The sequence below is a fragment of the Trachemys scripta genome, chromosome 1 (genome assembly GCF_013100865.1).
Source record: "Trachemys scripta elegans isolate TJP31775 chromosome 1, CAS_Tse_1.0, whole genome shotgun sequence".
In the NCBI taxonomy this organism is placed as follows: Eukaryota; Metazoa; Chordata; order Testudines; family Emydidae; genus Trachemys; species Trachemys scripta.
The window spans coordinates 10,974,616-10,998,897 of NC_048298.1; the positions used below are offsets into that span (position 1 = coordinate 10,974,616).

At 42.3% G+C, this 24,282-nt stretch overlaps 2 protein-coding genes across 4 annotated transcripts in view; one reads left to right on the forward strand and one right to left on the reverse strand.

Moving 5' to 3' along the window:
* ITIH2 (inter-alpha-trypsin inhibitor heavy chain 2) overlaps positions 1-9,453 on the forward strand; it is a 40,322-nt gene extending 30,869 nt beyond the window's left edge. The window contains exons 17-21 of the mRNA XM_034764522.1: positions 2,405-2,518; positions 4,411-4,609; positions 5,433-5,605; positions 7,145-7,256; positions 9,251-9,453. Of these exons, the coding sequence (XP_034620413.1) occupies positions 2,405-2,518; positions 4,411-4,609; positions 5,433-5,605; positions 7,145-7,256; positions 9,251-9,398 (746 nt within the window). The 3' untranslated portion in view covers positions 9,399-9,453. The remainder of the gene's footprint in view (positions 1-2,404; positions 2,519-4,410; positions 4,610-5,432; positions 5,606-7,144; positions 7,257-9,250) is intronic.
* Positions 9,454-9,829: 376 nt separating this feature from the next.
* KIN (Kin17 DNA and RNA binding protein) overlaps positions 9,830-24,282 on the reverse strand; it is a 29,997-nt gene continuing 15,544 nt past the window's right edge. Inside the window, exons 5-12 of one of the 3 annotated variants that reach the window (XM_034764550.1) lie at positions 23,901-23,949; positions 23,525-23,582; positions 21,572-21,701; positions 18,655-18,705; positions 17,853-17,921; positions 16,734-16,833; positions 15,176-15,276; positions 9,830-13,297 (exon numbers count right to left, since the gene is read on the reverse strand). In XM_034764550.1, the coding sequence (XP_034620441.1) occupies positions 13,235-13,297; positions 15,176-15,276; positions 16,734-16,833; positions 17,853-17,921; positions 18,655-18,705; positions 21,572-21,701; positions 23,525-23,582; positions 23,901-23,949 (621 nt within the window). In that variant the 3' untranslated portion in view covers positions 9,830-13,234. The remainder of the gene's footprint in view (positions 13,298-15,175; positions 15,277-16,733; positions 16,834-17,852; positions 17,922-18,654; positions 18,706-21,571; positions 21,702-23,524; positions 23,583-23,900; positions 23,950-24,282) is intronic. The other 2 variants (XM_034764535.1, XM_034764543.1) reach the window with 2 other exon arrangements.

Genomic DNA, 24,282 nt, shown 5'->3' on the forward strand with positions numbered 1-24,282 from the left:
AAGCAAGCATCTCTATCACACTGAGGAGATTTAAACTTCAAGACTCCTTATAAGAAATGGAAAGGGAGGTGGATATTTTTTGCTTTTTAAAATTAAATAGGCAGCTAGTATTGTTTTTAAAATTATTATGAAGAACAAGTTTAAGCTTTGTTGTAACGTGCGTTGTTAGCCTGGACTGCTCAAGACCTGAATGCTTGTGTAGGAGGAACTCTTTGAGTTGGTTTCTTAAATATCTTCATGCTGTTTCACATCTGATACTCCTTGATGAAACATATGAGCCTTGTCTTATAACAGGCTTATTCAAAGTGATACAAGCTACGAAAGTGAGATCTTGGAAGAGTGTTGCCGTTTTCATAATGTAATAAAAATACAGTAATGATAAATAATAATAAATAGTGTGTAATAAGCATGTCATAAAAACAAATTTTATATTTCCAAGATCACTGCTTTTATAATTTATACTCAGGTAAAGGAGAAAATCCCTGGAAATATTCATTTTTAGGAGGGGGTTCGCGAGACTTGACATTTTAGTGAAAGGGGTTCACAGGCTGTAAAAGTTTGGGAACCACTGCCCTAGAAAGTATACCCTAGGGGATAATCATGAGGATGGATTCGATGATCTAATAGGTCTTCCCTGCCATCTGCTACTGGGAGTCACAGTCAGTCCAAAAGGCTCTCTTTCTGTCTCATCTGTAGTTGCAAAGCTAACGCAACATTATTTCCAGAGTTAATTCCCATTGTAAATGACAGCATGAATGTTGTGTGGTAGATAAGGATCTCTGGATTCTCTGAAGGCTGCTGGGTCTCGTTAACACTTGGGTCTCTGCCATGATTTAATGTCTAACTTACACAAACGATCTGGGAGAGCCATCGTCTGCAATCGCTTAATGACAATGCAGACATATGCAACAGTAACTGTCAGCCCCCGTTTGAAGGCGTGCTCAGTGGCCAGGCCAAGGGTTAATCTTAGACTTTGAAATAGTTAAACTTACTGTTTTGGAAAGGGAAAAAATGAGCAAGAGAGTCCAGCTCCTGACTCAGGTGTGTTCTCTGCACTGGCAATTCTTTGCATTATTCTGTATTTAGGGGCTTAATCCTGCTCCTGTTGAAGTCAATGGCAAAACTCCCATTGGCTTGAATGGCGGGGGGAGGGGTGGGGATCAAGCCATTAGTCAGAATAAGGACATAGGATGTAGAGATGGGTCCCAGCTCTGAAGTTTGGATTTAGATCTGAACTTTGCCCCCAGCTGAACCCCCTCACTCTGCCCCCCAATCAGCTGGGGGCAAAGTTCAGATCTAAATCCAAACTTCAGAGCTGGGACCCATCTCTACATCCTATGTCCTTATTCTGACTAATGGCTTGATCCCCACCCCTCCCCCAGTCCCATCTCTAGCATTACCTGCTGGATACCAGCTTTTTAAAAGAAGGTAGCTCAGACTCTCACATTCACAATGTAGCACACGGTGTTTTCCAGCTGGCAGCTCATCAGTTAACCCTGTAACTCAATGCAGTGAGTTAGACGCCGAGGCCGGGAATGCAGCATCCTCTCCTTAAAAGGATGAGACCTTGTCACAGCTCTGGGGGTGCTGGCAGGCCCCTCCAACTGCACAGACACTGAAAAATCCTTAGATTGCCCACATCTACCAAAGTAGGGGGTCTCTATGACACAAAGGGATGGGGCCCTTGGCTCCCACTCCCCGAGTCCCTTTAGTATTGTCTCAGATTCCCTAATCCCCAAAGGGGTAGAAGGTAGCGGTGCCAACTGCCTAGTGGGTCATCCTGTGGCTTGCCAAACCTACCTTTCCTAGCCAGTATACCAGCATTGGCTTCTTGCAGACTTAGAGTGGGGCTGGTAAATGGCCTTCCCGGGGGCAGTACCCCGGAAGGCTCCCAGGAGTCTCCCCTGGGAGCTGTAGAGCTGCCATCTGCTGTCTCCCAAGGCTGGCCAGCAACTGCTGGGAACGTCCTGCTTTTAAGCCTTTATGCCACTCTTGACATGACTGGCAGGGCCAGCAGGGCGGAGCCAACCTTGCCCAGAGCTGCTCTTTAACCCCTTCATCACCAGTGCAGGGTTTATACACCCCATTACAGACCTAGGGGATTTCTGGTTCATTTAAAAAAAATGTAACAGGCCTCTGTAAGGATTGCTTGGGAATTTCCCCATCTATCAAAAGTGGATACTACTACTTTTCCTTCCCCAGGGGTGTTGAGGGATAATTGATTAACTTTGTAGAGTGGAAGCACTTTGAAATCGGCAAATAAAAGTAGCTGTGCTTATCTATGTCCATAGGTAGTGAACTACATTTATAGTGCAGTGAGGAAACACTGTTCAGATCTCATTCAAGTAATCACACCCCTACTTTCATTTTGTTTTTTTATTCCCCACTTATTTTTGTACCTTAGTTGACAATGACCCACATTTCATCATCCATCTGCTAAAGAGCCAGGAGAACATCTGCTTCAATATTGACTCAGAGCCTGGAAAGATCCTGAACTTGGTTTCAGATCCTGATTCTGGTAAGAGAACATGAATAGCTTCCATTTATATAGCACTATGCATCCCAAAGGCTCTGAAAGGCCATGGTTTGGGGAAAGGAATATGTACCAGGTTCATTGTGATGATTCTTGCTTTACTGACTGCTGTCAGTTCTAATCAAGCCAATTTTCCTCTGACCTGAGATGGAATTCAATGCCGCTACCCCTGATTTATGTAGATGTAAATGAAATCAGCATTAGAGCACACTCAAGTTGCAGAACAAGCTTGCTGGGCTTAATCTCAATAATGTGAATACTAAGTCGGAGCGTGGTATCAGTTCCCTGGAAACTGGTGTGATGCTTGTAACGTTCTCTACATAACATTGACATTAAGCAATCTACAGGGAAACGTCTTCCTACGTACTTGGCTTCCCAGGATTGCTCTTTGCCTGTCAAAGCTGGCAGTCATTGCTGTTCTCTGTCTGGATTTAGAATAACAGCCGTGTTAGTCTGTATCCGCAAAAAGAAGAACAGGAGTACTTGTGGCACTGTGGAGGTGGGCTGTGGTCCACGAGGGCTTGTGCTCTAGTGGATTTGTTAGTCTCTAAGGTGCCACAAGTACTCCTGTTCTTCTTGGAGACTGACGGGTTTATTGGAGCATGGGCTTTCGTGGACTGCAGCCCACTTCTTCGGATGCATGTGGAGTAGAGCATGTGTTGAGGAGATATAGGTGCACACATGCAGAGAGCATAAACAGGTGGGACACAAATCTGACATCAGGAATCAAAATACTCAAAAACCAGTGGGAGAACACTTTAACCTGTCTGGTCATTCAGTGACAGACCTGCGGGTGGCTATATTACAACAGAAAAACTTCAAAAACAGACTCCAAAGAGAGACTGCTGAGCTAGAATTGATATGCAAACTAGACACAATCAACTCCGGTTTGAATAAGGACTGGGAATGGCTGAGCCATTACAAACATTGACTCTATCTCCCCTTGTAAGTACTCTCACACTTATTATCAAACTGTCTGTACTCGGCTAGCTTGATTATCACTTCAAAAGTTTTTTTTCTCTTAATTAATTGGCCTCTCAGAGTTGGTAAGACAACTCCCACCTGTTTATGCTCTCTGTATGTGTGTATATATATCTCCTCAATATATGTTCCATTCTATATGCATCCGAAGAAGTGGGCTGTAGTCCACGAAAGCTTATGCTCTAATAAATTTGTTAGTCTCTAAGGTGCCACAAGTACTCCTGTTCTTCTTTCTGTCTGGATTGTGGTTTTGAACAGGTAGTCTATTCGTAGCTTTCCAGCAGGAACTCAGTCCCTAGACTGCCAGCTGGCACTGGACTGAACAATGGGTGAGCCTGGGCAGTTAGATGAAATGTACTTAGATGTAAAATAGAAAAAGCTCACACCGTCTTACAACCCTGGCTGCTACCATCTTAGGAAATTCAAACGAGCACCATAACATGCCTGCAAGGTCGTGATCAGCTGGTAAATTGCAGTGATTACACAAGCACACACTGTGGATCACTTGCAGACAATAGAATTAATGATATCTAATGTGTTCCATTAACACTGATCTATAGGATAGACGTGGATAGACTTCTGCAGATGCACCAAGAATATCTTATCCATTCCACTTGAAACCTGCCGCTGTGGGGCGGCATTTCTTTCATTTGCACTTTCAGTTGAGCACAAAGAAGAAAGCAGCGGGAGACAGAGGAAGGAAAAAAGAAAAGTCGTCTTTGGGGCCAAGCAGGAAATCAAATTAATAACTAAGTCCAAAAACTGTGCATTGGGAAATGGTCTTCTCTGCTCAAAGCACTTTAGGTCTTATGATTTGTTTGTCTCCTATGACTTGAATAAGTCTCTGGATTACATGGCAAACTCATGGAAAACATCACATACTCTACTTTTCATAGGGATCGTGGTCAACGGGCAGCTCATTGGGGCCAAGAAGCCTGAGAATAAAAAACTGAGCACCTATTTTGGCAAAATTGGATTCTATTTCAAAAACAAAGGCTTGAAAGTAGAGATCAGCACAGAGATGATCACCCTGAAAGACGGATCTTACAGCACCGCGCTGTCCTGGTCCGACACAGGAAGCATCATTCGGAAAAGGTGAGAGGAGGTGCATTTCCAATGTACTTTGTGGAAACTATTTGGAATATGTCGATCCCTGTGGATCTGAGGGCAAGAATTACCCTTGAACATCCCTGGGGAAATGAGCCTGGCTTGGCTTTCTAATCTCTTCCTCAAAATGAAGAGAATAATGTCCTGGTTCATCCACTGAGCAGCTGTATGTGTCTAAGTAGCTCGGTTGTCACTGTGGCTATAGATGCTAATATTTCTTATTTGTTTTGTAGTAGAATTCAGGGACCCAATCAGGGATCAAACCCCCACTCTGCTAGGCGCTGTACAAACACAAAACAAAAGGACAGTCCCAGCCCCCAAACAACTTACAGTCTAAGTATAATGGGAGAAATGGATGGATGCAACAAACTAATGGGGACAGCACCAAGAAATAATAGCAATCAGCGTGATAAGCAGTGGTCTCAAAAATGAAGCCATTATGAACAGTTTATGAATAATAAAGGCACCTTGATCTTTTTTGTATTGACCCTACATGGCCATAGTGAATGAGCCCGGTGCTAGGCAATAGGAACTTGTGAGTTCTCATCTTGACTCTGCCACTGAATTTGCTACGTAGAGCTGGGCAAGTTAGTGAACTTCTCTGCCTCGGTTTCCAAATGTGAAAAAGGAGAGGGTTATCACACTCACCCTTGCACGGATTTGTTGGGTGGTAACGAAAGCTCTGTAAATCCTCATTAAAAACTGGGACTGATTAGGTACCGCATTCTTCACACGTCATTGTGCACAACAAGCGAAGTTCCTCAGCTGAACCAGGGACGCGGCTCTCATTTCTGTTTTGTGCTTCCGCTAGGCTGCTCGTGTCTGTGAAGAAAGACCGCAGTGTCACTATCGCCATGGACACGGAAATGTCCTTCATTGTTTTGCTTCATCGCGTGTGGAAGAATCACCCGGTCAATGTTGATTTCTTAGGGATCTACATTCCCCCTACAAACCGGTTCTCACCCAGCGCACATGGGCTGATAGGTAAAGACCTGTGGCTGGGTGGCAGGAGGAGGGATCTGATTCTATTGGTTTTGGCTAGAACTCTGTGTGCTGGGGAAGAAGGAAATCATCAACGAGAGGAGAAAAAAATCCCGTATCTAGAATAGTGTTGTTTAACTTTCTATCAAAATAATTAATTGGCTTTCCCATGAGAAATCTTCCTTTAGGACCCAAATGGTTCTTAAGCTAACAACATTCAAACACTGGGCCAGATCCTCCACTGGTGTAAGTGGGGGTAGCTCTATTAAAGTCAATGGAGCTATGCTGATTTATAGGAGCAGAGGATTGACCCCCTGTATTTTAGGGCCAAATTCTGCCCTCATTTATGCCAAGACCAGCAGGGTGGTCAGCAGGTGGCCTTTCATATCTACTTGACTTCCAGAGCTCAACGCTCAGTTTTATGATAGTGCATCAATAGTCACAGGGCATGTAATAAGATAAGGCCCCTTCCCCAAAGACGTTATGATCTGAACAGAGGACAGAAAAAAGGAAAGTAATAGAGCAGTTAGTAGGGTGACCAGATGTCCCGATTTTATAGGGACAGTCCCAATTTTTGGGTCTTTTTCTTATATAGGCTCCTATTACCCCCCCACCCCTGTCCCGATTTTACACATTTGCTGTCTGGTCACCCTAGCAGTTAGGTATGTTAGTTCCAAGGTGATTTAATTATTTACTTGCTGCCACTTAATAGGAGACACCATAGAAGGTGTGACCAAGTCAGTGGATAGACTTAGCCATTAAGACAAACCTTTCTTTGTACATCAGTGAATGGTCACAACCCCAATTCGGTGCTTCTGTGCGACTATGCGACTCACCAAACCCAGCATGAAGCATGTGGAAACCCAAGAGGAATCATTCTCGGTCCCCAGAGTTCAACTGTGGAATGAATTTATAGAATAAGCCAGGCTGATCTGGAGTCTGACCACTTGCAGGGCATCTGCTCTGTGACCAAGGCTCCCCATCGCAGCCAATTGGTGAGGGGAGAGGAGCAGAAGAAAGAATTAATGACCTCTCCCCCCCACACACACATCTCACATCTATGTTTTCCCCCAGCAGAGTCCCCTCTCTCAGGGAAGGGGGAAGAGCAGAAGACTCCTGATACCTTCTGGAGATCTTGCCCTCTGCAAATCTAATTTACCTGACAACCATTTCCATACCACAGTAAAGGGGGATACCCTGAGATGGAAGGGTTCTTTCCTGTGCAGGTCACCTTTAAAAACAAAACACCCTCATCACCCTTTTTAAAATTCAGGAATCCCTAGGAAAGTTCCACAGCAGAACAGAACTAGTCAGCATGAGCTTGCCTTACTGATCTTCCCAGTCCCGCTCTGCTTAAGCAGAATCAGTCAGCTGGCTCTAAAGCAGAGCACCTATCTCCACAATGTGGAAGGTCCCAGTGCACTACAAAGACCAATTTGCATGCTTGGGATTGTTGATTTTTAAAATGTGCTACACGACGGCTTAAAATGTGATGGCTGAAGGCCGTGACATGCGAGCAGTTTTAACCTTCTCTTTGGCCAGGCCAATTCATGTCTGAACCAGAAGTGCATATCTACAATGAAAGACCTGGTCAGGATCCAGGGAAACCAGAAGCAACCATGGAAGTGAAAGGACACAAACTTACTGTCACCAGGTAGGAATTCTGAGCAAACTCAGCCAAGCAAAAGATCAGGCCCTAAAATGTTTGGTAACCTCCCTTCTGAATGTAGTCGAGGAAAATATCTCTAATTACATAGTCATTCTCTAACAGTGACTTCTTAGCTCTGTGATTCCCCCCCAATTTCCTCTGCTTACAAGTAAAACATGTTTTTTTTCATAACTGTCAGCACAGCAGATCCAACACAGCACTGAAAGTCAAGCTGGGTTCTTTCCTGTTTGCGTATCACCACTAGTAATAAAAAACCCACTGACTAAATTCTGCCCTTCGTTACAACTACGGAACCCCCATTGCCTATGTCCTCCAAAGTCTTGGTTGGGCAGTCAGCTACATGGTGTACTCTCTGCACTAGGGGGTCCATGGAAACCCCTCCGTGTTGCTGCAAATACATGGCTGTGCCAGGATGTGCAGGTTGGGAGCCAAGGAGCAGCTACTCTATGCAGTGGATTTCACCCTGAATATTAGTTCAGAAAGTAATGCTGGTCTCAGGAGGAGATTAGCGCGGTGGGAGAGCTAATGGCAGCATGACTCCTCCGTGGACTGTATTGCAAGTAGGGAGGCCAGGGACTTCTGAACAGTAAGAGTAGAGCAGGATTTCCTTACGAATCTGCTGCTTTTAGGCTACGCCAACTCAGCAGGAAACCTCTGCCCAGCTTTTAGGAGGAAGTTTGTCTGGCACAAACTTACACACATTGCAAAGCCTGTCAGTTATATCCTTTACCTTCCCCGGGGAAACAAGACTGTAGCATGCCTCTTCAGGAGTCAGAAATACCTACAGTTCTCCCAATTAGTACGGCTTTATACCTCGCTTGCAAGTGAGAATAAATGTGCTCTGAACAAGGTATCCCAAATCCAGCAAGGAATGCAAAACAGAACACAATCCCTACCGAGCAGGAACGCACAACAAAGGGCCAGATCCTAGGAGATCCACCACCACATGGAAATCCACTGGCTATGCCCCTATTGTTACCATCCTAGGCAGTTGGATGCAGAGATCTCCGCCTCATACTGGCGATGGCAGAGTTGTCCTAGGCAGCAGACACACAACTTTCAGCCCTAGCTTATTCATTTAGGGCCCAGGTGCGCCAACCTTATTTGTTGTAAGCAGCGGGACTGTGGGTGTAGTAAAGTACTATTCAATGTGCTCCAAGGTGGCACAACTGAGTCCTTACTCCACTGTCAAAGATATGGACTTCACCTACTAGCAGAACACACCTGGCCAGTTGGCTTCCAACATTCTCCCTGCTCTTGCCACTCAACGGTTCTGAAGCTTTGTTAGCAGCACATACATTGCACTGGGGTTTGAAGCTTATTTTTCATGAGAATGAAACATAAAAGGACAGCAAGGACTCTCTCCATGTAGCATAGAGCAGAGGGGGGGCAAATATGGAAATCCTGCTCTGTAGGATCCTTCAGGTTGAGTATCTTCCAGCCAGCACAGACAGTGCTCCTCCGCACAGATGGTCTATGTCGTCAGGACCTGATTCGGACACTCATGTAGTATCATACTCCACAAATAGTCCCTCCGGAGTCAACGGAGCTACTTGTGGAGAGAGGTATTACCTAATGTAAGGGTGTTGGACTCTGGCGGTCAGTGAGCAGCATGGCTTACTGCAGCTTTGCTTCCAAAAGCCAGTTAATTTGATTTTTCTCACTATTCTTTTACATGGGTGAGGTGGCATCAAACATCTGCTGCCTCCATGCTCAGCCCCAAATGGCAGCTGAAATGCATCCCCCACGGAGGCAGGTACAATCACACAGCTTCGGTTACTACAGCTTGCAGTTTGGTTTGTGTTAGGCTTTTATGGAGGTAGGAATCTTCTATCATTCAAGTGGAGGCGCCGGATGATCAGCCCTAGATGATCAGCGCCTGCTAAAGTCAGACTATTGATGTTCAGGCCCTATTGCTGCATTACCTTTTCTACTTGTACCCTCACCACCCATCGTCTTTGTTGCTCTCTTTATTGCAGTGGGTTGCAGAAGGACTACAGGACAGACCAAGTGTTTGGAACCAATGTGCACTGCTGGTTTGTCCACAACAGTGGGAAGGGTTTCATTGATGGCCACTATAAAGATTATCTTGTTCCCCACCTGTACAGCTCGCTGAAGAACCCCTGAACGGCTACAGGCTCAAGCAATTTGTAAAGAAAAAAAAATCCTCCCTCCCCCAGACAAATATTCAGACTCCTTGGTATTCTCAGTGTAACAAAGCAGGCGAATGTAATGACAGGTGGCTAGCAGGTATCTAACTTAAGGGGCCATTGCTCCATGAAAGAGTGTTTCAAAGTGAAGTACGATGTGGTAAAACACAGCAGGTAGCTTTTCTGTATGTAATGAATATAAACATGTTTAAAAGCTTATTATAATAAAGCTACTTGTTGGAATCGAGTATTGTCGCCTCCTTGCAATGTATGATTTGGGTTGCTATCACTCGATTGAATATTTCAACTAAAAGATTTTTCAGAAGGCTTGTAAAAGTGACGCAAAGGTATTCTCTTTCTCGTAGTTTATGGCAATCAAATACAGAACAATATTTAGTGCTTACATATCACTTCACATCAGCTAAACACCGCAAACTAGCTCATGTAGCCACCATTAAAGAATAATATGTCCATATCAATTTTCATACCACTTACACAAGAATATAAATCAGGTAACCGAGGGAGAAGGTTGCGCTCCGACTACAGAAAATCACCAGCACAGAAAGCTTCGCTTCCATCAATGGGATTTCTATCACCATAGTCATCCTTTCCATTTAACGGAAGCACAGCCAGTTCTAAACGTGCTTCCTGACTAAAGAAATCAACTACTCATGGGCAACGGGATTGGGCTGGGCTTTCATTTCAACATGGAAACGGATGCATCGTACAAGTCAGCGTAGGCAATACCAATTTTATTTAATGCATACAAAATAGAGGAACTACAGAAACAAACCTAAATTCACACATGCTCTGCAATATTAACCAATTAAAATTCACAGTGAAGATGTCAGTCGTGTTGCACAGAAATATAAACTGGACTTCCTTCCGGAAGGAATCAAGGGGCGTTCCCAACGCAAAAGAGAAATGCCACAATTCAGTAAATGGAAATACTGTGACAGCATCAAGTGTTTCAAAAGCCAGCTTTGAAAATCCTCTTAAATATGTATATTATTATTCAGTATATGTGTGAGTCCAGCTTCAAAACGGAGGAGTGGACCATTTGGGCTCGAGGAATGAGGGTAAGGAACCCAAGATTTTTTTTAAATGGGTACCCAAAGTTAGGTTCCTGAATTGGTATTTAAGCACCTAAATAGCTAAGCTGATCGACAAAAGTGTTGAGCCTCCACTAGCTTCCATGGAGATTCATGAGCTAGCTCAGTGCTTTTGAAATCAGTTCACATAATTCTTCCCTCCACCTCTGCCCAGTCTTGGCCAGGTTCTCTTGAAATTCTTCCTTGCTTTACTCCACTCTAGCATGTGGCCTTGAGCAAGTCATTTTTCTTTCTGTACTTTAGCTTCCTCTGTCTCTAAAACATGGACGCCACCACCTGTCTAGCTCTCCGCCATGCTGGGAGGAATAAAGAGTTTTGAACAAGTGGGAAGTATCGTTTTATGTAAAACTTTCTTTAAACAAACTCGGCTGCAACAGATGGTTTTTAAAGCCACTTTTGGTTACTGCTCCGCAGTGCATCACCTCTATTCCTGGAGTCAAAAGGAGCCATTTTATCTGCGATTGAAATGCTATCTCAGAAACCAGTCATTGCAGTGGATGTATGAAAAATCCTGCAATCTACTATTTCACCGGCAGGGGTCCCTTTGAGACCACAAATTCAACAGCATGCAAGACAGTGAGTGCGCCGCTTATTACTAACATGGTGACCTGAACTTTCAGCTTGCTCAGATCAGCGCAGCATCCTGCACTGTCTAACCATTAGACTAGAGGAAGAAGGAGATTTGCTTGTTAATCAAGAACACCACAGTCAGATCTTTTCAAGGCAACTCGCTCAGCCTAAAACTACTGAGGCAAGAAAGAGCAGAAGGTTAGAGACTAAACACTGGATTCTCCAGCCAACCTACCCCAACCCTCCCTGAACACTGTCCCCAATGTTCTCCGCTAAAAACTAAGACTCTCTCAGAGGAGAGCCCTGGCAGCCTCTAACCCCCCAGAATATGCTACCAGCAGCAGCTCCAGCACAAGCCAAGAAGAATCTGGTACTACCCCATCCCTCTCCAACCGAATGAGATGTGCTCTGGTCACCAGCTCTCCTCATTTTCGTGTCTATATCATTAGGAAAGATTGCTGCTTTACTTCCTATTATCTCCCCACTGCATCCCCATCCTTCTGCCCAGCCACCTCTTCACCTCCATCCTCTCACCTAATTACCCAGCCTCTCCCCGCCCTCAAAACCTCCCCTCCAGCCTGAGCCAGACTCATGTAAATGCCTCCCTCCCTCCTGTCCACCACCTCTTACATCTCTCCCTCTGGTATCCCCAGTCACTTCAATGATTCAGCTTCATCAAGTTATGACAAAACAAAGCCATGTAACTATTACCAGTTACCCTCGTCCACCCTCCCCGTTCACCCCCTATTGCTTGTCTCCCTCCCTTCTTGTCTTCAGTTGATTTTAAACTTCCAGTTAGGGGCTGCGTCTTCCTACGTCTGTACAGCGCCTGGCAAAACAGAGCCTCTGTCTTCATTAAGTGCTACAGAAGAACTACTACTAAGAGAAGATCAGCACTGACTCAAGTGCATCTAAAAACCCAATTGTGTCCAATCGTGGGATTTGCTCTCCATAATTATTTTAGGTGAGGTCAAGATAATTTCTATATCATGTTCCAAGAACACATGCGATTTAATCAGAGGCATATCAGCCCAAATGTAATGTTTCATCCTCTTCCCATGGTGGTTTTTGCATTTGAGTTATTTCAACAAATAAAGCAAGACATGCATCTGAACTCTTGGCTTGATTCCACTAGGGAGCACCAGTTGACAACAATCCTGATTATCCAGAGGCTTTTAAGGGATACATTGTACTGAGAGAGATGTGCTTTTATTCCACAAATTGCTTTAAAAATAAGTGTTGTACAAAATGTTACACGTTTTAAAAACTATTCAAAGAAAAGTGACTCATTTAGGATCCACAATAGAGCAGGAAAAGCAGCATTAAAGTGAACAAAGGACTAGGCCCTGGGGAATCTATGCCAGCACAACCATCACTTCATCTCTATTAACTGAGCCGACAACTAGGTGTGCCATTTCTTTACTGTCCAGATTCATAGAAGTGCACTGCCCCATAAATCATGCCAATTAAGGGTTAAGTCTTGGCGTCGCTACAGAGGCAAGTCCAGCCGTGATCGGTAATGGGAACACAGAGGATGCCGGGATCAGGTCCTGACTGGGTGTGTGGTTTAGCAGAGTACTGATTAAGCAGGTTCTGCTGTAATTTATTGCACTCACTTTAAAACTAATAAACCAAACCATTCTTATGTACATCATCAAAACCCAGAAAAATAATCCCCCACAGCACTGCTGCCTTCCTGCTTTTCTTTTAATCTCTTTGCTTGTTCGAAAGCCAGAATTTTGTTTTGGCAGCAGATCCAGAAGTGTGTTATGCAAACTACAGACGACGTTACGTACAGTATCTGCCTCAAGTGGCCCTTTCTAGCTGGTGATATTTTATAAAACATTTAACAGAGTTCAGTAAGTAAAATATTCCAGCACACCGGTATCACCTAATCTGAGAAAAGGAAAACAAATTAAAATATTACAACACAATACAACTTTGATACAGAATCAGTTTAGACAAGATTCTCACAAATGTTAACAGATTTATAGTGGTCTTTACATAAATCGAGGTTGTTTTTTCTATATACACAAATTAAAAACCCTGACATAGTAGAGTCTCGTGTGTCTGCATAGAGGACACCAATTTGATGTTTCCAAGAGGCAGCTTTGACCCATTGCTTTGAGTCTCAAAGGAGTTTGGAAATGTCTTCATATTGGATGCCTTCAATTCTCCGTCCCTTTAAAGGCCCCTGCAGATGAATAAATTGCAAGAAAGGTTGGTGCGGGGGAAGGAAACTCTGCTTGTTGAATCTCATAATAAATAGTTACAAATTACAATATAGCTGAACTGAATCAAATCAAACCTGTCCACACTTAACTATTATTTTCTTAAACATGACTAAGCGAATAGCACACCGGAAACGAAAGAGCTGCATGCCAACCAACTTTGGCATTTTTACACATTTCTGTGTTCGTGTATTGATTTTTAACCAATGTACAACTTTCATCCTTCAGAGACTGGGGACAATGCATTAATGTGCCAGGTCAGATTTTGAGAAGACTGCACATTATTATAATTATGGAATTACTTACTAGTTAGCAAGATTTAAAGAGGGATTGGACATTTATGGGGGCAGAAATAGTCACAAGTTTAATAGTTAATGGTAAATTTTGGAAGGGAAATACAATTTCATGCTTCACTCTCTATTAGGTATTAGAATGAGAGATGCTTGGGGGGAGAAGATTACTCCACATCTGGCAACTGGAAGCTTCTTGCACCTTTCCTCTGAAGCATCTGGTGCTGGTCAGTTGGAGGCAGGATACTGGACTAGATGAACCAAGGGTTTGATCCACTATGGCAGGTCCTATGTTATATGTCAAAGTGACCAAACGGGCAGTTACTCTGATTGTCTGTTCAAGAGCAGTAACTGCACATAAAAGTTATATGTGAGGCCCTATCAAATTCATGGCCATGAAAAACATGTCATGGACCGTGAAATCTGGTCTTGTGTGTGGGTTTACCCTGCACCATACAGATTTTGCAGGAGAGACCAGCGTTTCTCAAATTGGGGGTCCTGACCCAAAAGGGAGTTGCAGGGGGGTCGCGGTATTGCCACTCTTCCTTCTGTGCTGCCTTCAGAGCTGGGCTGCAGCTGTTGGCCGGGTGCCCAGCTCTGAAGGCAGCGCCCTACCAGCAGTAGTGCAGAAGTAAGGGTGGCAATACCATACCATGCCCCCCTTACTTCTGCGCTGCTGCCTTCAGAGCTGGGCAGCCGGAGAGTGGTGGCTGCTAACTGAGAGCCCAGCCCTGCAGGAAGCAGCACAGAAGCGTGGCAATACCATACCCTGCCATCCTTATTTCTAAGCTGCTGCTGGCAGGAGCTCTGAAACAAGAAGCAATGTGAACACCTCTAGAAACAACTTGGTAACTCTAACAACTCTAACTTACTTAGTAACCACCACCCTCGGAAATCAAAGCAGTCACTGAGTGAAATTCTGGCCCCATGAAATCAATGGCTACTCTTACTGACTTCAGTGGGGCCAGAATTTCACTTTAAATCTCTCTTTACAGATTTATAGGACTCATAGAAAAGAAAAAAGGCCTTTTACACTAAGGCTCAGCCCACAGAATATTTTCTATTGAGAAAGGTGGTTTGTAACCAAAATGCAAACACCGTCTTAACTATAAGTAGCATGAACAACAAGGATTCAAAATCCATTAATCTTCAAACTCCACACCCAGCTTGATCAATACAGTAAGAGAATTCTCTTATTTCATACATCCATTTTAAGCGTATCGCTTTCCCAGCTGAAAAGTTATTGTATCATTAACAGAGCACATTTAAATTAAACCTACTAAATATTTTACAAATGTATCTTTGTAAATTCAGTATCCCATTGTCTTTTAAAGGTAACGAGGCCCAGTGGATTGAGCAGTGGATTAGAATTTAAAAAGGATTTGGGTTCTATTCCTATTGGCCGGCTGGGTGACCCTGAGCACCAATCTGTGCTCTAAATTCCCCATTTGCAAAGGGGCAATAATGACATTCACCCTTTGTAAAGGGCTTTGAGACCTACTGATGAAAAGTGCTATGCAAGATTATTAAATATATTTAAAATGTACATACAGATTCAATAATTATTGCTGCTGAGAAGTTCTTCTCGTTTATAGATTCCAAGATGCCTTCATTTCCTCTGTAACCTCCATTTAAAACCAGAACTTTCTTTCCTGAAACAGTAAACAGGAAGAACTTTACCCATAGGAACTCTCAGTGTCTTTTGATGAAGCCCCTTCTCTACTGAAAACACAGAACAGAGGCACTTTGGGAAGTCTGTATCTCCAAGAACTAGAGAAGACAGTGTTCCCTTGGAAGCAATGCTCAGCTTTTCTTCAGGGACTGCTTGATCCTAAAATGCCTGAGTGATACAGATGAAAGCTGTTTTGCTTTTAAGAAGCTACTGACGCCTGCTTATGTAACTAGGTTGAAGAGCAGAGCAGAGCAGCTTGTCATAACTCACTAGAAGTGCACATGTGAGCTAGGCCTGCTGTCAGGACAGGAATCACCTTTCTTCTAGAATCACTCCCCTTCTGGGGTACCTCGCTGCTGCTGATAAACTTTTCTGGTCCTTGAATATCAGGAGCCCAGGACTGACTGACTGTGGGCACCCTCCGCGCAGGTACACAAGAGGAGGGGAGAGTTTCCTTGAATCCTCTCCATCTTGGAAAGCCTGTGAAGGAACCACCACAATCCAGCACTTTATGACTAATGGAGATCTCTAGGGGACCCTGGCAAGCTTCAATTACCTTACAATATTTAAGTCTTCATCTTGTTTCAAAATCCTTGTAATTTCTCCCTCATCCATCATAAAAATATTCCTAAATAAATAAATGAATGCCAAAAACCCAATATCCAGAAATAACCTTACAATCCCAAACTCCAGACAATGGAGGAAACTTTAAGGTGACAAATACATCAACAATGCACTTACATGTATAATATGCATTATATGGAGGGAAAGTTCATGCTAAGAATCACTGAGGACAATCAGTAAATCTCTTTGGAGGCTCCTACAGATACTTCCTGAAGAGAGATACTTTCATCTAGTAAAACCAAAAAATGCTTCCTATCCTTCTGAGGGTACGTCTACACTTACTTCCTGGTTCGGCGGCAGGCAATCGATCTTCTGGGATCGATTTATCGCGTCTTGTCTAGACACGATAAATCGATCCTGGATCGATCCCGGACGTGCTTGCCGTCGACGCCGGTACTCCAGCTCGGCGAGAGGAGTACGCGGCATCGACGGGGGAGCCTGCCTGCTGCGTCTGGACCCGCGGTAAGTTCGGACTAAGGTACTTGGAATTCAGCTACGTTATTAACGTAGCTGAATTTGCGTACCTTAGTCCGAAGTGGGGGGTTAGTGTGGACCAGGCCTTAGAAGGAGCATAATTCTTCTTGGAAAGCTCTGTAAAATCACCAAAAAGAATATATGCAATGTTTGCACCAACATCAACCAGAGGATACTTGGTACATGACAGGAGTATCTTAATCCAATGTGGATAAGAAATGCTGACCAGGAACAAAAGTAGTAAAATGACTCAGGTGACACTTGATGAATTATAGCTCAAAAGAATCAAAGTCAGTCCATCAGATGCAGCTTTGCTAGCTGGTTTAGAAATAAATTTACCTGGTGCCGGTATTACTGTCTCTAGATGTGTCTGGTCAAGTTTCAGTTTGTCTCCAGAATCAATCATCTTTACAACTGCTGTGTATTTGTCAATTACCTCCTGTCATGGAAAATTAAATATATTTATTTTAAAAAGGAAAAGATATCTATAATTTGATTATTCTCTTATTAAAAAAATACAGATAAGAGGATTACAAGCAAATGGCCATGTAACATTAATGATGCAAATACATCGGGGTAATTACAAAACACAATCATTCTTTGACTTTCTGCTAATTTTTTAAAATAGTCTTAATAGAGAAGAGATTCAGAAACACAGGTCTACATTTCCAAAAGTGGAAAGTGTTTTCAGGGGCCCAACTTGAGAAGTCTGAAAGGGACCTGATTTATAGAAAGTGCTGCGCAATGATCTTCTGAAAATCTGACCACTTTAAAGAATCCCAGATTGGGCATCCAAAATCACTAGTCAGTTTTGAAAATGTAGGCCATCGGTTTTGTCATGCTGGATCAGATCCATGGTTTATCTAGTGCAGTATCCTGTCTCTGACAGTGGCCAGTACTAGCTACTTCAGAGGATGATAGGATGCTTCAGACCATTAGGCCAGGCCCACCAGACTGAAGAACTTGTGAATCCAGGGGACCCTTCTTCAAAGATAATTTGGGATTTGTACACATCAATGCTGGACAGAGATTACTGACACAGTCTCAAGGCCTGAAATACCATGCACTGCTCTTGGTCACTCCCCAGCAACACAGCTTTAAGATGACTGTATGGTCTAAAAAGACTCACTGATGAAATCAGAGTCTGAAGAAAACAGTAACAAGAGTAAACTTAATAGGGAAAAATGGTCATCAAGAATAAAGGGGTGAGTGGATGCCCACAAGCAACTATTTTGATTTGCAATAAATCCCAAGTCACTCACTGCCCAGAAGGAACTGAGAATCGGGTAACAAACTCCGAGAAAGTTAAAGGGAAGCCCTCATTCTGATAGTTGGGGTTCAACCACTACCACCATAAGCAACCAAATAAACAGATGTTTTCTAGTTGCTGTGGAAAAAGAACTGCGTCCAATCACTTTTATTCACAAACTTTTATCAGATAAAATGCTGTAGATTCACCTTAACAACTGCTTTCTTCTTATGATACTTCTCACCAAGCTTTTTTGTTACAATTTTTACAACAATTTCCTGGAGAAGGGAAAAAAGGAAAGAGAAAAAGCTAAATACACAAACAAAAATAACTGCCTCTCAACTCAGTGTTTACATCACAAGTAGCTTTTAACTCCCCACAAGCAGACGCTGATGTTATGCTCTGTAGCGTCAGCAGGCAACGCCACTTCTAAGACACGACATTATAGAACTTTCATTGTGGGAGGAACCCCATCACAAAGGCATCTCCTGCCCTCACTGACTCAAAATATACCTACATTTGAATTCAGTGTGTTACAAGAGAGCCCTATGTGGGTCACTGATAGCAAGGACTGACCCAGGACATTTGCATCTAACAGCATGAGCCTCAATGCCCTGAGCTGCAAGACACAGTTGTGTTAGTTCAAAGGCTGCAGCTTACTACTAAATCTCTATATGGTCTGACCACCAGAGTGGGAAAAAGACACCCTGTTAAAAGTGCATGTAGATAAGTTCTAGAAGCGCCTGTCCTTTAACTACAAAGTAAGCCATCACTATACAAAAGAGCTTAAATATTAGAAGTACAATGTTTCAGAATAGTAAATATCGCACAGCAGCCAGGAAAAGTGAAATATTTGCAAACTCTGTGAGAAATTAACTTATGATAATATGTCTGTTTGGAAAATAAAAATGTATTTTTGTTCATATTCTGCTCGTGGACCAGCAGGGGCTGTGTGCACGTTCCCAAAGGCAGAATTTGGCCTGATAACGATGTAGTTATTCAGATACTTACAGGCTGCAACCAGTAGTCTGTTCGGGCTGTTTTTTTCTTTTCTTCTTCAAACTACAGAAGAAAAAAAAAGTCAGTCAATTTTTTTTTGTCCTTTCATATCAATGCAAGGTTCCCATCCTCCCAAAAAACTTGAACAAGTTCTATGCACTTGGGTATCAAACCACAACAGAATAGTGAAGGTGTTTACTACATCAGTGGTCCATCTAGCCCAGTATCCTGTCTTCCGACCATGGCCAAAATTCCAGGTGCTTCAGAGGGAACGAACAAAACAGGCAATCACTGAGTGATCGATCACTCCCAGCTTCTGACAAACAGAAGCTACAGACACTCAGATCATGGGGTTGTATTCCTGGATCATGGGGATGTTTTCCGAGAACTAGCCATTATCTTTCTTGAGTGGTAACAGCGAATTTAGATCCCATCATTTTATATGTATAGTTGGGATTATGTTTTCCAATGTGCATTACTTTGCATTTATCAACATTGAATTTCATCTGCCATTTTGTTGTCCAGTAACCCAGTTTTGTGAGATCCCTTTGTAACTCTTTGAAGTCTGTTTGGATTTAACTATCTTAAGTAGTTTTGTATCATCTGCAAATTTTGCCACCTCATTGTTTCTCCCTTTTTCCAGATCATTTATGAATATGTTAAACAGTACTGGTCCCAAAACAGACCCCTGGGGGACACCACTATTTACCTCTCTCCATTCTGAAAACTGACCATTTATTCATACCCTTTGTTTCCTGTCTTTTAACCAGTTACTGATCCATGAGAGGACCTTCCCTCTTATCCCATGACTGCCTACTTTACTTAAGAGCCTTTGGTGTGGGACCTTGTCAAAGGCTTTCTGAAAGTCTAAGTACACTATATCCACTGGATCACCCTTGTCCACATTTGTTGACACCCTCAAAGAATTCTATTAGACTGGTGAGGCATGATTTCACTTTACAAAAGCTATGTTGACTCTTCCCCCAACAAATCATGTTCACCTAGGTGTCTGATAATTCTGTTCTTTATTACAGTTTCAACAAATTTGCCTGGCATTGAATTTAGGCTTCCCAGCTCTAGAGCCTTTTTTAAAAATTGGCATCACATTAGCTATCCTCCAGTCATCTGGTACAGAAGTTGATTTAAATGATAGGTTACATACCACAGTAAGTAGTTCTGCAATTTCATATTTGAGTTCCTTCCAATCTCTTGGGTATTATACCATCTGGTCATGATAACTTATTACTGTTTAATTTATCAATTTCTTGCAAAACCTCCTCTAACGACTCCGCAATCTGGGATTTGTCCCCCTAAAAAAAATGGCTCAGGTGTGGGAATCTCCTTTACATCCTTCTGCTGCAGTGAAGACTGATGCAAAAAATTCATTTAATTTCTCCGTAATGGCCTGATCTTCCTTGAGTGCTCCTTTAGCACCTTGATCATCCAGTGGCCCCACTGATTATTTGACAGGCTTCCTGCTTCTGATGTACGTATCTTTTTTGCTGTTAGTTTTTGAATCTTTGGCTAGTTGCTCTTCAAATTCTTTTTTGGCCTGCCTGATTATACTTTTACACTTGACTTTCCAGAGTTTATACTCCTTCCTATTTTCCTCAGTAGGATTTAACTTCCACTTTGTAAAAGATTTTTGTTGCCTCTAACCACTTCTTCTACTTTGTTATTTAGCCATGGTGGCACTGTTTTGGTCCTCTTACTAAATTTTTTTAATTTGGGGTATATATTTAATTTGAGCCTTTATGACTTTTTTTTTTTTTTTTAGCTTCCATGCAGTTTGCAGGCATTTCACTTTTGGAACTGTACTTTAAAATTTCTGTTTAATTAGCTTCCTCATTTTTGTGTAGTTCCCCTTTCTGAAGTTAAATGCTTCTGTAGTGGGGTTCTTTGGTATTCACCCCAAGAATGTTAAATATAATTATATTATGGTTGCTATTACTAAGCGGTTCACCTGTATTCACCTCTTGGACCAGAACCTGTGCTCCACTTAATACTAAATCAAGAATTGCCTCTCCTCTTGTGGGTTCCAGGACTAGCTGCTCCAAGAAGCAGTCATTTATGATGTCCAGAAACTTTATCTCTGCATCCCTTCCTGAGGTGACATGTACCCAGTTTATATGGGGATAGTTGAAATCCCCCATTATTATTGAGTTTTCTATTTGTATAGCCTCTCTGATCTCCCTGAGCATTTCACAGTCACCATCACCATCCTAGTCAGGAGTATATCCCTAGTGCTACATTCTTATTATTCAAGCATAGAATCTCTATGGATAGAAATTCCATAGTACAGTTTGGTTCATTTAAGATTTGTGCTACTGTATTTAACTCTATGCTTTCCTTCCCATATAGTGCCACTCCCCCACCGCCATGACCAATTCTGTCATTCCTTAATACAAAGGTACAAAATATTTCTGTGTCCCATTGATGATCATCATTCCACCATGTTTCTGAGATGCCTATTATATCAATATCCTCATTTAACAACAGGCACATTAGTTCACCCATCTTAGTATTTAGACTTCTAGCATTAGTATATAAGCACTTTTAAAATTGGTCACTTTTTAGCTCTCTGCCATTATGTGATCTAATTGAATGGGACTCTTTTTCATTAAGATGAAAGGCAGTTTCTTTAAACATTTATAACTTTTGACTAGAATAAAAAAATGTACTAAGCTAGGGCACTTGAAAAATTCAGACCACTTGATCTGCATCCAGAATTAAACAGGGCATGTGTAGAACAGGAGGCATTGGTATTACGTGGGGTAAGCCATGATGACCATGTAAAGTGGTGAGCTGCTCAATTCCACCCAACCTGGAGCTTCCAGTTCCTTTCAAAGGTAGCCCCTAGTAGAGTGCCGTAAGTGATTTAGCCTTGGGTTACAAAGGCATGGATCTCTGGGTAACATTCTCACTGTACCTCCATGATCTCATCCAGTGCAGATTTCTTCTTTTTCTCTTTTGATTGACCTGAGCTGTGAGCAGATTCTTTCCGTTTAACTGATCCTGCTCCTCCCACCATCTTCAATGCACTCGGTCCAAGGACACTGCTGGAAGAGGGTTTAGATTAATAATACAATATCGTTTTCATTCTGATTCTTAAAATGACACCTTTACAAACATGCCCATGGAGAACAGGCTGTGCAGAGGTGCAGCTGATCTTTTACTCCTCAATCCCGCCACATAATCTACATGAATCCTGCACCGGATTTCAATGGGGACCCGTATGGACACAGGACCAGATCAATTTGCAGGATCGAGGCACTGGATTATAAACTCTGGGGCAGGAATTGCACCTACTTTTCGGTTTGGATTGCAGGAACTCCAAGAGGCAAACAATCTGATGGTCAAACCAACCCACCGGTCCAAGACTTAGATGGATGCTTCAACCATTTTAATACAAAAATGTTTCTTCCAGCGCACATTACAGGGAAATGTATCTGTGGGCAGAGGTACAATAGGTGGACAAAAGCCTGTTCGTTAACAAAACCTCTCATTGAATTGGGCCATATGTTCTTGCTTCTCTGTAGGAAGCTGCTGCGTTTACAGACAGTGAGCAGCGTGATCAAGATCCTATACCCGGATATGGATTAGTTCATGTTTATTTCGAACCTGCCATTTTTCATTTTCTTTGACCGATTTTATGAAAGATCATTGCTCATTCTGGAGGAAGTCCGTTTGTTTGCTTTGGTAACAGAGTTTACTGTCTCGTGTTCAAACAGTGTTTTGTAGATGTAAAGTGCTATATAAGTGCCAAGGATAATTAAAAATAAAATAGTGCAGATTACCATGATCTAGATACACTCTCTACAAGTCTGTTTTACTTCTGCACTAATGTTACAGAAATCTTGTGCCTGGGAGCATCTCTGACTCTGCATGAGGAATTTAGGTCACTTGGTCTACTAGTTCCACAGAGGTCTAGACAGACTAATTCCAGCAAATAGCCGGAGAACACTCAGAACAGTACTTCTTATGTGCAGGAGATCTATTCAGGGAAGTTTGTATTTTAAATCCTGTAATCACCTTTAGCACTACCTGGGAGTGTAATCTTTAGGTGTAATTTATAATATGCCTCAAAGCTTAAAATCCCTCTGTTATTATATTGAACCAGTTTATAGTCTAATTTTCTGCCTCTCACATCAGATATCTTATCTAAAAGCTTCCCCGATGATGAGAAGAGAGCTTTCATTTTACCTGTAATATGTTTAATTACAATATTGTCCTATGAGAAAAGATGGTTTATAGCCAGCCAAATGTTTTCAAAGACTGCTGTAACTTCTTATCATTGCTTGTATTATTGATCCCTTTGTCTTGCACTGTTTGTGGTTACACCAAAACTCAATGAAGTTTTAAAAAAAATGTATTTGGATTCACCCTCCTGAATGCTGATCAGGAAAACACACTGCAGGTGATTGGCCACAGTAGTCAAACATGGGTTTACAAGACGAAATTAGTAGTGGATAAGTAGAAAGGCAGCTGGGATATCGGAGGATCATTTAATTATTTTTGATTGTATATTTTAGCCCTTTATCCGACTTTTCATATGTTGCTTGACTTCTTAGGAGCTGATCCTGCATCTGGCTCCTAGCCAGCAGATGCGAGGAAGCCCACTGATTTCCGTGGGGCTCCACACACGGGTCCACCCACCAGGCCAATAGATTCATAGAGTTTAAAGCCAGAAGGGACCATTAGATAATCTAGTCTGGCCTTCTGTATTACACAGCAGGACCAGGCAATAGACTGCGTGCTCTTTAGGGCAAGAATTGTCTCACTGCACATGTGAGCAACACTTAGTGCATTGTGGGTACTACCATAATACAAACAATAAGATAGGACACAAACAGAATGGGATGCCTTGGTGTCTTTTCCTCACCTTGTTTTAGAAGACGCTGCTACTGAGGTACTTGCTCCTTTGTTTAAATTAAATGCAACTAAAAAAAAAATAAAGAGAGGTTACTCTATTTCTATCCTTTAAATATCACTGCATTTAAGGGTGTTACAGCGAAGAATTGCAAATTAGAAGCAACACAAGTGCGGAAAGATTTACTATTCAAATGTTTTGGCTCATCCTTTAAAATAAACTGCTTTATACAGCACAAGAAGAATACTTTGCTCTTCTACAGTGCTTTTCATCCATGATCTTTAAGCACTTTACCAATGCTAAGCCTCAGTACTCAGTCCCCTGCTTTAATATTAGATCACAAATATTCTTCATAAATTCTAAACATACATTTTAAAAGCCCAATTACCTTTCTCTTCATCATTTTCTCGGTTTAGTTCAGTATAGACAGGCCTTTCCTGCCAAAGAAAAATAAAATAAATTTCAAGGGTTGTATAAACAACTGATGTGATATCACTGCTGGGGATCTTTAATTAGCTCAATTTTTACAACTATTGTAAGGTTACCAAACGAGTCACTATGGCCTGATCAGTTAGGAGGATCAGGACTATAAGACATCTTGTTATAGACCCTTTTGCGGAATTCTCCAATTAACATTCTCTATATAGATATAATCTGAAACAGACTGGCTCCAATAGGAAAGGAAAGTTGCCTTTTATTAATAGCCCTATTTCTTCCTGAAATAGCCAACACAGCTATACAGCGAGACAGCCTTTCCAAATGAGAGAGAC